Raw genomic sequence first — 15,202 nt, 5'->3', positions numbered from 1 at the left:
TTTCCTTGCACAGAACGTACTCAGAATCGCTGTCTGCCAGGGAGTGCGGCTCCCTAACGACAAACGCTTTCTATTAAAACTAGTGCCCGCCCATTCTGCTAGAGGCCAGCGTTCGGTGACTGTACAAGTGTACGCAAGTAACCCGATCCTTCATCAGCCAGGCTCGTTGGTCTAGGGGTATGATTCTCGCTTTGGGTGCGAGAGGTCCCGGGTTCAAATCCCGGACGAGCCCAGCAGTTTCAGAACAAGCAGCCAGTTGGCTCCCTCCTTTGGAGCGCTGAGCCAAACTCAAAACTGCTGTGAAAAGGCTGTTTGTCTTCATCTGTACTAAAATTCAGCCAGATGACAAGTGTTTATTTCCTTCACAGAACATACTCAAAACCGTTGCCCGCCAGGGAGTACGGCTCCCTAACGACAAACGTGTTGTATTAAAACTGGTGCCTGCCCATTCTGTTAAAGGCCAGCGTTCAGTGACTGTACGCAAGTAGCCCAAACCTTCGTTTATCAGGCTCGTTGGTCTAGGGATATGATTCTCGCTTCGGGTGCGAGAGGTCCCGGGTTCAAATCCCGGACGAGCCCTCTCACCTTTAGTATGAGTTCAAGGGTTCTCTGACTCTGTTTGCTTCTGCTGCTTTTCTTTATCAACCACTTCATATCTGGCCATTTACTGCAACCCACATAGTACTTGACGTCACATTCTGCAGCATCAGAGGCTGATGCTTCGGCCAAACTGAACTTTTTGCAGGCCTGTAGATGCCGTAGTGCAGGGGTGCCCAACCCTGCTCCTGCCGATCGACTGTCCTGCACAGTTCATCTCCAACCCTAATCAAACACACCTGCCTTTAATTTTCAAGCGATCCTGAAGACGTTAATTGGTTGCTTCAGGTGTGTTTGATTAGGGTTGGAGATAAACTGTGCAGGACAGTCGATCGGCAGGAGCAGGGTTGGGCACCCCTGCCGTAGTGGGATTCAAACCATTTTATATCGCTCTTAATTGAATCACCGTGGCTCTTTTGCAGAAACGCTTAAGCACAGGTATACTTGTTGTTCTGTGGAGTTTCTTTGAACAAATTATCATTGACTTTTTGCAGCATCGGCTTAGAGCTAGCTCAACAAGCACGCCCTAGGTGGGGGGCTGATGTCCTATGGTTCAAAGTCAAGCCTACGACATAGCCTCTATGAGGCTGTTTACATTTAGAGCCCGCCATTTTGGTTCTATGGTCAAAACAAACGTATCAATCACTGCATGAAAAGACTCAAATCCGGCAAAATACGGGCATGGTAAACTCCTGTGTAATTTGATGTTTGCCGGATGTATGCGGGAAAAAGCGGATCAGAGTAACATGGAACAGTATATTTCAAGATAAACCCGGAAACCTCACATATGCGGACATATACAGGAATCCGTGAAATTTCACGGACATATACAGCTGAAACACTGCTGGGTGTGAGAGGACTGACAACTGTTAGGTGTGAAGACCTTTCATATGTTAATGACTGACACTAAAGGTGCTGGCTGTTCTCAGAGGGAGGGGTGGCCAGGGAGGACTTCAGGGTTGAGAATTATCTCTGGATTACTATAGGCTAAAGCAAACAAGCTTTTTGTACAGAAAAATAAATAAATTCTTAAGGACCTGAAACACAAAACCGACGTCAAAGAACTAGCAATGACTAAAGCCGACTCTAGGGTTGGCTCACGTCGCCTGTGTCAGGGCCTTAAAACCACTGCATGAAAAAAAGTCTCTTAATCAAATATTTTTTATAAAAACAGGACAAAATAAACACCCAGTCTGAACATATACGTTCACAAAAACATCTGAATATTTAATGAAATAAACAAAGGAATTTAATTAGTGCTGGGAAAAAATTAATCGCATCCAAAATAAAAGTTTGTGTTTGCATAATATATGTGTGTGTACTGTGTATAATTATTCTGTAAATACACACATATGCATGTATTTATTTAAGAAATATCTGCATGTATATACTGTATATATATTTATACACAATTTATATTATATATAAATATAAATAATTTAATAAAATAAAAAAAATAAAAATCTTAAATATATACATGCATATGTGTGTATTTATATATACAAAATAATTATATACAGTACACGCACATATATTATGCAAACACAAACTTTTATTTTGGATGCGATTAATTTTTTTCCCAGCAATAAATTTAATGGAACAAATAAAGAAAAATGAACCAAACATTTCAGAATATCTCAAATTTTATTGTGAAGTTTTACAAATTGCAGACAACAACAATTGTCACCTTTTTTACAATTGGCTTTTAGCTTGCTTAGTTGGGGAAATTTAATTTAATATTCAACAATATTATTGATCTGCCTGCGTTGACACTATTATATGAGATCTGAGCTGAGCTGGACGATGACATCACGGTTTTCTCCAAAGTGGCTATATATATCCACAGTTAAATTTATTTATTTATTTATTTATACAACAAAATGAATCACCACTGAACTGACTTAAGCTGGACTGTGAAGCTATTTTCTTCTGGAAACAAACTGTCTTGCATTACTTTCCTGTTATCTCTGTAAAGCTACTTTGAAACAATCTGTAGGCCTATTGTAAAAAGCACTGTATAAATAAAGGTGACTTGATATTTATTAAAAAGGTAGAAGGAACCTGAGCTTTTCTACTCCACTGAATTGAAGACCGAGGTCACTACAGTTAAAATCTCTTGCTGATTTAATCCACCTTTAAACTATTAATGTCTGTGAACAAATAGCCTATGTATTTTTATGTTTGTGTGCCTCAGCGTTTCTGAGTGAACACCGCTGGTTTACTCACTATTGTTTACTGTACTGTCGATCACGTGATATGACGTCATGACGTGCAGCTGACGTTACCTGAAAAATCTGTCCAAGATGGCTACCCTCTTGAGCGACGTGTATCAAGAATGAAACAACTTGTAAGTAAACCAAAACACTTCAAAACTACTTTGCTTGTTGTAATATTGTAAGAATATCATATTACACGTGATATTTGACTTAGACGAGGCTATTTTTAAGTTGCAAGCGCGGTGCCGCGGGCGCGATTGCCGTCAGTCCGCCTGCTAGTTACAGATAATATCCTGTGTACTGTTAATGTCGTGGCAGGGCAATAATGTTAACGTTAGTCAATAACTCTTTTCAGCAAGCGATAGTCCTTCTGTTTTTGAGTGTGTTGCTGCTGTTTGTGTTAAGCGCCCTGCTCTGGCAAGTTCAATGTGATGTTATCTACATGCTGATGCACCCAAATGAGCTAGTGGCTAACGTTAGCAGTTACGTTAACTTTTACTCAAACAAAGTTAAGGTTATGGACATAATAGTTACCGAATGAACTATGCAAGTTTTTATTAAACCCTTTACAAACGTCTTTTCATTATAGGTTTAAGTGGAAGGAGTGCAGTGAGCATCCCCAAAATCAAGGTGACTCAAATGTTAATTTAGTCTGTAACTATTTTTCACCATTTCTTTTATTTGGAGCCTAATTCATTAGCATCAATCAAACGTCTCTTAAAAATTAAATCTCTTGCTGTCTGTTTTTGTGTGCATGTGCAGACCTACATTGTCACCAGAGAGCAACTTTATCGGTAAGTTACATTCACTTGAAATTCTGTATCATTAATTTGTCATTAAAGAGGTTGATTGCATAATTTGACTGGTTTCATATTGATTGTTTTATCTGTGCAGGTGAAGGACTTCTTGGGGAAATGGCCGGCTCTTCGGATTGAATCACAGGTAAAACAGACTCGCTTCTCTTTTCTGCCACTCTTCACACATATTTCACTGCCAAGTTTTTAATATGTATCACATTCAAATGGAACAGCAAATGCCACTATTCACTGTGTGTAAGAACTATCACTTTGCATGTGACCATGTTGCTCAACAATGTATTTTAACGGAACATGTTGCATCACAAATGTGTTTTCGGTTGCAAATCGAGTATTAGTCTTTTTATATAATTATTTTTGTTTGTTTTTGTAGCTTTGTGCTGAGTTCCAACGCATCACAAACGTCAACATACGGAACCAGTTCTATGCTGTGCTTGACCAACACACACCTGCACTGGTGGCCTTGTATAGGCAGAAGGCGGCACGAACCGGTAAGATATCAGAGGCGCTGAGTGACATCTTAAAGACTTATGAACTGATATGTTTTGTCTCTTATGTTTACTGTGATGGCCAACTTATTCAAACTGAAAATTCACTTTTGAGGTTCTTGCAGATTGTGAATCCATTTAAACGCTTTTTAATTTCAAACTTTACAGGAACCCGTAAAGCGCCTCCATAATTCAGAGAACAACCCACACAAATACGATCCACAAACCGGGTAAGACTGCGTATTGTATACTGTAAATGTTAGTTTAATCTACCACTATATGGATTTGAAATACTAAAACTGAATTTCATTGATGATGCCTGCAACTTTTTCCCCCAGAATAAATTCATCACATAACCTGGCTGTGACCACTTATCTCTTCAAAGAATTAAGGACAACTTTTACAGACGTTGACCCTGAATGTGCAAAAGGTAATCTTAAAGATGTTGTAATCATTTTAATGTCCTCTGTTTTACTTAGTTTTATTGGCATTACATTTATTTATGATTTATTTAACAGGTTGCAAGACATATTTTGAGACTTTGCAGAGGAAGTATTCTTTGGCTCAGCCTGAAAAGGCCAAGAAAAGAAACACTATGAAGAACACTGCAAAGAACCGTCAAAGAAAGAGACGGGTAAGTTAAGAAACTGGTTAAGCAGTTGTTGTTTTTTTCTTCTTCAGAATGTAACTGTCCTCCTCTCTGTGTTTTAGTGGTTAAATTACTGTCATGTTTTGCAGTTGCTGGAGACCATGTCCAGTGTTGTACAAACCCAACACATAAAGGGAACTGTGGAAGACTGCAACAATAGAACTGATGTCTGATGAAGATGCTATTGTTGATAGAAGGCCAGTGTGGATGCTGAGGTCTCCACCAAACAGAACCACAGAGTTATCTGCTCTCTGCCAGGTACTACAAACCAGACTAGAGGCTGACCCACGCTACGTCACACCACCAGTGCATCATGGCAGTTTGAAAAAATTAATATTTACATATATACACTTTAATTTCTATATTTATTTATTGATTTTAAATTGTTTTATATTGTATACTTTGTATATTTGTTCCTTTTTGATGTGCATGTTGCTGATCTCCACGTTTTGTATTTTATTCCTTTACACCTTTGTTAACATTTCTTTTTCCCCATTCATTTTAATGTATGTTTATAATGTTCATGTTATATTTGTTTTTGTTCCTTTAAATTTTCATCCCCTCAAATATTTTTGTTCCCCCATTCCTTTTTAATGCTTGTTTATAATGCTCTTTGTAATGTTTTATTTACCTTAATAAAAATGTCAGACTTTCTCATTGTTCTTTGTGTGTGTTTTTAAAATTATATTTGAATGTATTAAAATTGGGGTAAGGGGGGTTTAGTGTATACTGAGCAATATCTGCATAGCTGGCCTATAACCAATCAAATCACTGTGCGAAAAGGCCTAGGGTGGGTTATGTTCTAAAAGTAACCAATCAAATCACTTTCCTGGGTTTTTTAATGTATCCTGTCCTCCAATAGTGGTCTGGGTAATGGGAGTGGTTTTAAAAGAAAAGGACCAATAGGGGGGAAGGCCAAAAGGTGCACAAAGGTGTGAAAATGTTCTCTTGAAAAAAACCTTTGAGGGATTACTTGCCATGGCAACAAATGGCTGTAGCACGGGAGTATACGTCCACAACATACATCCGATTTGGTATCATTTCGGATGTATACGGATATATACAGACCCATGGAATTTGAGCTATCCGGCCAGTATACTCCCGGATTCTTCCGAATTCCAGCAGTGTATACAGGAGTATACTGGTCCGGATACACCTCTTTTCATGCAGTGAATGATGTTTTTGTATGTCTAGATTCATTTATAGTTCATGACTCTTTCCCACCTGTTTTGTGTGTAATCTGCCTCTCTGCTTTCGTACGCAAAGCCTCCGTCGTAGGTCCGGTGCAAAAGCAAAAAGTGGCCTTTTCCCCTTAAGCCACTGGGCCTCTTGCGCAGGGTGCTTTGTGTAATTTCAGCCTGATAGGGCACATGCACAGGCAGGACAGAATGATGCACACAAACACCCAGCACAGCTATCAGAAGTTTGTGGGTTCTATGCTAATTCAGATCTTGCGCTCATCATGGCTACAGCGTTGCTTTGAACAAACCATCCTTGAATTCGCCCAACGGCCAACTTAAACAAAGCCCATCAAAGACGACCCAGGTGGGACTTGAACCCACAATCTCCAGCTCCGGAGGCTGATGCCTTATCCATTAGGCCACTAGGCCTTGTCTGGCAAGCTCTGCCTTTGATCTGTAATATGACTTCAAGTGGTTTCTGACGCTCAAACAACTACACTTTAGTATCTCGACGCCAGGTCGGGTTCCGTCTTTGAGGTGAACTTCACAGAATTTGTGGCGCCCTCCCGAAAGGCTTCCTTCCGACAGGGCTCGTTGGTCTAGGGGTATGATTCTCGCTTTGGGTGCGAGAGGTCCCGGGTTCAAATCCCGGACGAGCCCAGCAGTTTCAGAACTAGCAGCCAGTTGGCTCCGTCCTTTTGCAGCACTGAGCCAAACTCAAAACTGTCGTGGTTTTGAAATCCTTACTGCTGCTTGTGTTCATTTGTACTATAACTTAGCCAAGATTTTATTTATTTAGAAAAGGGACATTGTATATCAATCGACATTCATGAATGTAAATGTACCCAAATTAGCCCGAAGGCTAGTTTTCATCGGTATTGAAAACTAGCAGCCAGTTGGCTCCATCCTTTTGCAGCACTGAGCCAAACTCAAAACTGTCGTGGTTTTGAAATCCTTACTGCTGCTTGAGTTCATCTGTACTACAACAGAGCCGAGATTCAGCCAGATGACAAGCGATTATTTCCTTGCACAGAACGTACTCAGAATCGCTGTCTGCCAGGGAGTGCGGCTCCCTAACGACAAACGCTTTCTATTAAAACTAGTGCCCGCCCATTCTGCTAGAGGCCAGCGTTCGGTGACTGTACAAGTGTACGCAAGTAACCCGATCCTTCATCAGCCAGGCTCGTTGGTCTAGGGGTATGATTCTCGCTTTGGGTGCGAGAGGTCCCGGGTTCAAATCCCGGACAAGCCCAGCAGTTTCAGAACAAGCAGCTAGTTGGCTCCCTCCTTTGGAGCGCTGAGCCAAACTCAAAACTGCTGTGAAAAGGCTGTTTGTCTTCATCTGTACTAAAATTCAGCCAGATGACAAGTGTTTATTTCCTTCACAGAACATACTCAAAACCGTTGCCCGCCAGGGAGTACGGCTCCCTAACGACAAACGTGTTGTATTAAAACTGGTGCCTGCCCATTCTGTTAAAGGCCAGCGTTCAGTGACTGTACGCAAGTAGCCCAAACCTTCGTTTATCAGGCTCGTTGGTCTAGGGATATGATTCTCGCTTCGGGTGCGAGAGGTCCCGGGTTCAAATCCCGGACGAGCCCTCTCACCTTTAGTATGAGTTCAAGGGTTCTCTGACTCTGTTTGCTTCTGCTGCTTTTCTTTATCAACCACTTCATATCTGGCCATTTACTGCAACCCACATAGTACTTGACGTCACATTCTGCAGCATCAGAGGCTGATGCTTCGGCCAAACTGAACTTTTTGCAGGCCTGTAGATGCCGTAGTGCAGGGGTGCCCAACCCTGCTCCTGCCGATCGACTGTCCTGCACAGTTCATCTCCAACCCTAATCAAACACACCTGCCTTTAATTTTCAAGCGATCCTGAAGACGTTAATTGGTTGCTTCAGGTGTGTTTGATTAGGGTTGGAGATAAACTGTGCAGGACAGTCGATCGGCAGGAGCAGGGTTGGGCACCCCTGCCGTAGTGGGATTCAAACCATTTTATATCGCTCTTAATTGAATCACCGTGGCTCTTTTGCAGAAACGCTTAAGCACAGGTATACTTGTTGTTCTGTGGAGTTTCTTTGAACAAATTATCATTGACTTTTTGCAGCATCGGCTTAGAGCTAGCTCAACAAGCACGCCCTAGGTGGGGGGCTGATGTCCTATGGTTCAAAGTCAAGCCTACGACATAGCCTCTATGAGGCTGTTTACATTTAGAGCCCGCCATTTTGGTTCTATGGTCAAAACAAACGTATCAATCACTGCATGAAAAGACTCAAATCCGGCAAAATACGGGCATGGTAAACTCCTGTGTAATTTGATGTTTGCCGGATGTATGCGGGAAAAAGCGGATCAGAGTAACATGGAACAGTATATTTCAAGATAAACCCGGAAACCTCACATATGCGGACATATACAGGAATCCGTGAAATTTCACGGACATATACAGCTGAAACACTGCTGGGTGTGAGAGGACTGACAACTGTTAGGTGTGAAGACCTTTCATATGTTAATGACTGACACTAAAGGTGCTGGCTGTTCTCAGAGGGAGGGGTGGCCAGGGAGGACTTCAGGGTTGAGAATTATCTCTGGATTACTATAGGCTAAAGCAAACAAGCTTTTTGTACAGAAAAATAAATAAATTCTTAAGGACCTGAAACACAAAACCGACGTCAAAGAACTAGCAATGACTAAAGCCGACTCTAGGGTTGGCTCACGTCGCCTGTGTCAGGGCCTTAAAACCACTGCATGAAAAAAAGTCTCTTAATCAAATATTTTTTATAAAAACAGGACAAAATAAACACCCAGTCTGAACATATACGTTCACAAAAACATCTGAATATTTAATGAAATAAACAAAGGAATTTAATTAGTGCTGGGAAAAAATTAATCGCATCCAAAATAAAAGTTTGTGTTTGCATAATATATGTGTGTGTACTGTGTATAATTATTCTGTAAATACACACATATGCATGTATTTATTTAAGAAATATCTGCATGTATATACTGTATATATATTTATACACAATTTATATTATATATAAATATAAATAATTTAATAAAATAAAAAAAATAAAAATCTTAAATATATACATGCATATGTGTGTATTTATATATACAAAATAATTATATACAGTACACGCACATATATTATGCAAACACAAACTTTTATTTTGGATGCGATTAATTTTTTTCCCAGCAATAAATTTAATGGAACAAATAAAGAAAAATGAACCAAACATTTCAGAATATCTCAAATTTTATTGTGAAGTTTTACAAATTGCAGACAACAACAATTGTCACCTTTTTTACAATTGGCTTTTAGCTTGCTTAGTTGGGGAAATTTAATTTAATATTCAACAATATTATTGATCTGCCTGCGTTGACACTATTATATGAGATCTGAGCTGAGCTGGACGATGACATCACGGTTTTCTCCAAAGTGGCTATATATATCCACAGTTAAATTTATTTATTTATTTATTTATACAACAAAATGAATCACCACTGAACTGACTTAAGCTGGACTGTGAAGCTATTTTCTTCTGGAAACAAACTGTCTTGCATTACTTTCCTGTTATCTCTGTAAAGCTACTTTGAAACAATCTGTAGGCCTATTGTAAAAAGCACTGTATAAATAAAGGTGACTTGATATTTATTAAAAAGGTAGAAGGAACCTGAGCTTTTCTACTCCACTGAATTGAAGACCGAGGTCACTACAGTTAAAATCTCTTGCTGATTTAATCCACCTTTAAACTATTAATGTCTGTGAACAAATAGCCTATGTATTTTTATGTTTGTGTGCCTCAGCGTTTCTGAGTGAACACCGCTGGTTTACTCACTATTGTTTACTGTACTGTCGATCACGTGATATGACGTCATGACGTGCAGCTGACGTTACCTGAAAAATCTGTCCAAGATGGCTACCCTCTTGAGCGACGTGTATCAAGAATGAAACAACTTGTAAGTAAACCAAAACACTTCAAAACTACTTTGCTTGTTGTAATATTGTAAGAATATCATATTACACGTGATATTTGACTTAGACGAGGCTATTTTTAAGTTGCAAGCGCGGTGCCGCGGGCGCGATTGCCGTCAGTCCGCCTGCTAGTTACAGATAATATCCTGTGTACTGTTAATGTCGTGGCAGGGCAATAATGTTAACGTTAGTCAATAACTCTTTTCAGCAAGCGATAGTCCTTCTGTTTTTGAGTGTGTTGCTGCTGTTTGTGTTAAGCGCCCTGCTCTGGCAAGTTCAATGTGATGTTATCTACATGCTGATGCACCCAAATGAGCTAGTGGCTAACGTTAGCAGTTACGTTAACTTTTACTCAAACAAAGTTAAGGTTATGGACATAATAGTTACCGAATGAACTATGCAAGTTTTTATTAAACCCTTTACAAACGTCTTTTCATTATAGGTTTAAGTGGAAGGAGTGCAGTGAGCATCCCCAAAATCAAGGTGACTCAAATGTTAATTTAGTCTGTAACTATTTTTCACCATTTCTTTTATTTGGAGCCTAATTCATTAGCATCAATCAAACGTCTCTTAAAAATTAAATCTCTTGCTGTCTGTTTTTGTGTGCATGTGCAGACCTACATTGTCACCAGAGAGCAACTTTATCGGTAAGTTACATTCACTTGAAATTCTGTATCATTAATTTGTCATTAAAGAGGTTGATTGCATAATTTGACTGGTTTCATATTGATTGTTTTATCTGTGCAGGTGAAGGACTTCTTGGGGAAATGGCCGGCTCTTCGGATTGAATCACAGGTAAAACAGACTCGCTTCTCTTTTCTGCCACTCTTCACACATATTTCACTGCCAAGTTTTTAATATGTATCACATTCAAATGGAACAGCAAATGCCACTATTCACTGTGTGTAAGAACTATCACTTTGCATGTGACCATGTTGCTCAACAATGTATTTTAACGGAACATGTTGCATCACAAATGTGTTTTCGGTTGCAAATCGAGTATTAGTCTTTTTATATAATTATTTTTGTTTGTTTTTGTAGCTTTGTGCTGAGTTCCAACGCATCACAAACGTCAACATACGGAACCAGTTCTATGCTGTGCTTGACCAACACACACCTGCACTGGTGGCCTTGTATAGGCAGAAGGCGGCACGAACCGGTAAGATATCAGAGGCGCTGAGTGACATCTTAAAGACTTATGAACTGATATGTTTTGTCTCTTATGTTTACTGTGATGGCCAACTTATTCAAACTGAAAATTCACTTTTGAGGTTCTTGCAGATTGTGAATCCATTTAAACGCTTTTTAATTTCAAACTTTACAGGAACCCGTAAAGCGCCTCCATAATTCAGAGAACAACCCACACAAATACGATCCACAAACCGGGTAAGACTGCGTATTGTATACTGTAAATGTTAGTTTAATCTACCACTATATGGATTTGAAATACTAAAACTGAATTTCATTGATGATGCCTGCAACTTTTTCCCCCAGAATAAATTCATCACATAACCTGGCTGTGACCACTTATCTCTTCAAAGAATTAAGGACAACTTTTACAGACGTTGACCCTGAATGTGCAAAAGGTAATCTTAAAGATGTTGTAATCATTTTAATGTCCTCTGTTTTACTTAGTTTTATTGGCATTACATTTATTTATGATTTATTTAACAGGTTGCAAGACATATTTTGAGACTTTGCAGAGGAAGTATTCTTTGGCTCAGCCTGAAAAGGCCAAGAAAAGAAACACTATGAAGAACACTGCAAAGAACCGTCAAAGAAAGAGACGGGTAAGTTAAGAAACTGGTTAAGCAGTTGTTGTTTTTTTCTTCTTCAGAATGTAACTGTCCTCCTCTCTGTGTTTTAGTGGTTAAATTACTGTCATGTTTTGCAGTTGCTGGAGACCATGTCCAGTGTTGTACAAACCCAACACATAAAGGGAACTGTGGAAGACTGCAACAATAGAACTGATGTCTGATGAAGATGCTATTGTTGATAGAAGGCCAGTGTGGATGCTGAGGTCTCCACCAAACAGAACCACAGAGTTATCTGCTCTCTGCCAGGTACTACAAACCAGACTAGAGGCTGACCCACGCTACGTCACACCACCAGTGCATCATGGCAGTTTGAAAAAATTAATATTTACATATATACACTTTAATTTCTATATTTATTTATTGATTTTAAATTGTTTTATATTGTATACTTTGTATATTTGTTCCTTTTTGATGTGCATGTTGCTGATCTCCACGTTTTGTATTTTATTCCTTTACACCTTTGTTAACATTTCTTTTTCCCCATTCATTTTAATGTATGTTTATAATGTTCATGTTATATTTGTTTTTGTTCCTTTAAATTTTCATCCCCTCAAATATTTTTGTTCCCCCATTCCTTTTTAATGCTTGTTTATAATGCTCTTTGTAATGTTTTATTTACCTTAATAAAAATGTCAGACTTTCTCATTGTTCTTTGTGTGTGTTTTTAAAATTATATTTGAATGTATTAAAATTGGGGTAAGGGGGGTTTAGTGTATACTGAGCAATATCTGCATAGCTGGCCTATAACCAATCAAATCACTGTGCGAAAAGGCCTAGGGTGGGTTATGTTCTAAAAGTAACCAATCAAATCACTTTCCTGGGTTTTTTAATGTATCCTGTCCTCCAATAGTGGTCTGGGTAATGGGAGTGGTTTTAAAAGAAAAGGACCAATAGGGGGGAAGGCCAAAAGGTGCACAAAGGTGTGAAAATGTTCTCTTGAAAAAAACCTTTGAGGGATTACTTGCCATGGCAACAAATGGCTGTAGCACGGGAGTATACGTCCACAACATACATCCGATTTGGTATCATTTCGGATGTATACGGATATATACAGACCCATGGAATTTGAGCTATCCGGCCAGTATACTCCCGGATTCTTCCGAATTCCAGCAGTGTATACAGGAGTATACTGGTCCGGATACACCTCTTTTCATGCAGTGAATGATGTTTTTGTATGTCTAGATTCATTTATAGTTCATGACTCTTTCCCACCTGTTTTGTGTGTAATCTGCCTCTCTGCTTTCGTACGCAAAGCCTCCGTCGTAGGTCCGGTGCAAAAGCAAAAAGTGGCCTTTTCCCCTTAAGCCACTGGGCCTCTTGCGCAGGGTGCTTTGTGTAATTTCAGCCTGATAGGGCACATGCACAGGCAGGACAGAATGATGCACACAAACACCCAGCACAGCTATCAGAAGTTTGTGGGTTCTATGCTAATTCAGATCTTGCGCTCATCATGGCTACAGCGTTGCTTTGAACAAACCATCCTTGAATTCGCCCAACGGCCAACTTAAACAAAGCCCATCAAAGACGACCCAGGTGGGACTTGAACCCACAATCTCCAGCTCCGGAGGCTGATGCCTTATCCATTAGGCCACTAGGCCTTGTCTGGCAAGCTCTGCCTTTGATCTGTAATATGACTTCAAGTGGTTTCTGACGCTCAAACAACTACACTTTAGTATCTCGACGCCAGGTCGGGTTCCGTCTTTGAGGTGAACTTCACAGAATTTGTGGCGCCCTCCCGAAAGGCTTCCTTCCGACAGGGCTCGTTGGTCTAGGGGTATGATTCTCGCTTTGGGTGCGAGAGGTCCCGGGTTCAAATCCCGGACGAGCCCAGCAGTTTCAGAACTAGCAGCCAGTTGGCTCCGTCCTTTTGCAGCACTGAGCCAAACTCAAAACTGTCGTGGTTTTGAAATCCTTACTGCTGCTTGTGTTCATTTGTACTATAACTTAGCCAAGATTTTATTTATTTAGAAAAGGGACATTGTATATCAATCGACATTCATGAATGTAAATGTACCCAAATTAGCCCGAAGGCTAGTTTTCATCGGTATTGAAAACTAGCAGCCAGTTGGCTCCATCCTTTTGCAGCACTGAGCCAAACTCAAAACTGTCGTGGTTTTGAAATCCTTACTGCTGCTTGAGTTCATCTGTACTACAACAGAGCCGAGATTCAGCCAGATGACAAGCGATTATTTCCTTGCACAGAACGTACTCAGAATCGCTGTCTGCCAGGGAGTGCGGCTCCCTAACGACAAACGCTTTCTATTAAAACTAGTGCCCGCCCATTCTGCTAGAGGCCAGCGTTCGGTGACTGTACAAGTGTACGCAAGTAACCCGATCCTTCATCAGCCAGGCTCGTTGGTCTAGGGGTATGATTCTCGCTTTGGGTGCGAGAGGTCCCGGGTTCAAATCCCGGACGAGCCCAGCAGTTTCAGAACAAGCAGCCAGTTGGCTCCCTCCTTTGGAGCGCTGAGCCAAACTCAAAACTGCTGTGAAAAGGCTGTTTGTCTTCATCTGTACTAAAATTCAGCCAGATGACAAGTGTTTATTTCCTTCACAGAACACACTCAAAACCGTTGCCCGCCAGGGAGTACGGCTCCCTAACGACAAACGTGTTGTATTAAAACTGGTGCCTGCCCATTCTGTTAAAGGCCAGCGTTCAGTGACTGTACGCAAGTAGCCCAAACCTTCGTTTATCAGGCTCGTTGGTCTAGGGGTATGATTCTCGCTTCGGGTGTGAGAGGTCCCGGGTTCAAATCCCGGACGAGCCCTCTCACCTTTAGTATGAGTTCAAGGGTTCTCTGACTCTGTTTGCTTCTGCTGCTTTTCTTTATCAACCACTTCATATCTGGCCATTTACTGCAACCCACATAGTACTTGACGTCACATTCTGCAGCATCAGAGGCTGATGCTTCGGCCAAACTGAACTTTTTGCAGGCCTGTAGATGCCGTAGTGCAGGGGTGCCCAACCCTGCTCCTGCCGATCGACTGTCCTGCACAGTTCATCTCCAACCCTAATCAAACACACCTGCCTTTAATTTTCAAGCGATCCTGAAGACGTTAATTGGTTGCTTCAGGTGTGTTTGATTAGGGTTGGAGATAAACTGTGCAGGACAGTCGATCGGCAGGAGCAGGGTTGGGCACCCCTGCCGTAGTGGGATTCAAACCATTTTATATCGCTCTTAATTGAATCACCGTGGCTCTTTTGCAGAAACGCTTAAGCACAGGTATACTTGTTGTTCTGTGGAGTTTCTTTGAACAAATTATCATTGACTTTTTGCAGCATCGGCTTAGAGCTAGCTCAACAAGCACGCCCTAGGTGGGGGGCTGATGTCCTATGGTTCAAAGTCAAGCCTACGACATAGCCTCTATGAGGCTGTTTACATTTAGAGCCCGCCATTTTGGTTCTATGGTCAAAACAAACGTTTCAATGATGTTTTTGTATGTCTAGATTCATTTATA

General features: G+C 40.6%; 2 protein-coding genes across 2 annotated transcripts; both read left to right on the top strand.

The window, feature by feature from the left end:
* The first annotated feature begins 4,005 nt into the window (after positions 1 to 4,005).
* On the top strand, positions 4,006 to 5,341 carry LOC308693405 (uncharacterized protein). Its single transcript, XM_081370291.1, has 5 exons — positions 4,006 to 4,119; positions 4,285 to 4,346; positions 4,455 to 4,546; positions 4,635 to 4,750; positions 4,855 to 5,341. The coding sequence occupies exons 1-5, from the start codon at positions 4,054 to 4,056 to the stop codon at positions 4,936 to 4,938; spliced, it is 420 nt and encodes a 139-aa protein (XP_081226417.1). The 5' UTR covers positions 4,006 to 4,053; the 3' UTR covers positions 4,939 to 5,341.
* Positions 5,342 to 10,971: 5,630 nt separating this feature from the next.
* LOC308693499 (uncharacterized protein) lies at positions 10,972 to 12,307 on the top strand. The gene is made up of 5 exons (XM_081370419.1): positions 10,972 to 11,085; positions 11,251 to 11,312; positions 11,421 to 11,512; positions 11,601 to 11,716; positions 11,821 to 12,307. The coding sequence occupies exons 1-5, from the start codon at positions 11,020 to 11,022 to the stop codon at positions 11,902 to 11,904; spliced, it is 420 nt and encodes a 139-aa protein (XP_081226545.1). The 5' UTR covers positions 10,972 to 11,019; the 3' UTR covers positions 11,905 to 12,307.
* Positions 12,308 to 15,202: the final 2,895 nt, after the last annotated feature.

This window comes from Scardinius erythrophthalmus, assembly GCF_964197995.2.
Source record: "Scardinius erythrophthalmus genome assembly, chromosome: 7".
Lineage (NCBI taxonomy): Eukaryota > Metazoa > Chordata > Actinopteri > Cypriniformes > Leuciscidae > Scardinius > Scardinius erythrophthalmus.
Note: the sequence above shows the minus strand (reverse complement) of the source record. Positions and strands in the feature narration are given on the sequence as shown.

Excerpts from the sequence above, each read along its gene's own strand:
- LOC308693405 (XM_081370291.1), top strand. The coding sequence starts at position 4,054 with ATGCTGTGCTTGACCAACACACACCTGCACTGGTGGCCTTGTATAGGC. Across the intron at positions 4,120-4,284 it reads GCAGAAGGCGGCACGAACCG|GAACCCGTAAAGCGCCTCCA; the intron begins GTAAGATATCAG and ends CAAACTTTACAG. Across the intron at positions 4,547-4,634 it reads TGACCCTGAATGTGCAAAAG|GTTGCAAGACATATTTTGAG; the intron begins GTAATCTTAAAG and ends TTTATTTAACAG.
- LOC308693499 (XM_081370419.1), top strand. The coding sequence starts at position 11,020 with ATGCTGTGCTTGACCAACACACACCTGCACTGGTGGCCTTGTATAGGC. Across the intron at positions 11,086-11,250 it reads GCAGAAGGCGGCACGAACCG|GAACCCGTAAAGCGCCTCCA; the intron begins GTAAGATATCAG and ends CAAACTTTACAG. Across the intron at positions 11,313-11,420 it reads AAATACGATCCACAAACCGG|AATAAATTCATCACATAACC; the intron begins GTAAGACTGCGT and ends TTTTTCCCCCAG.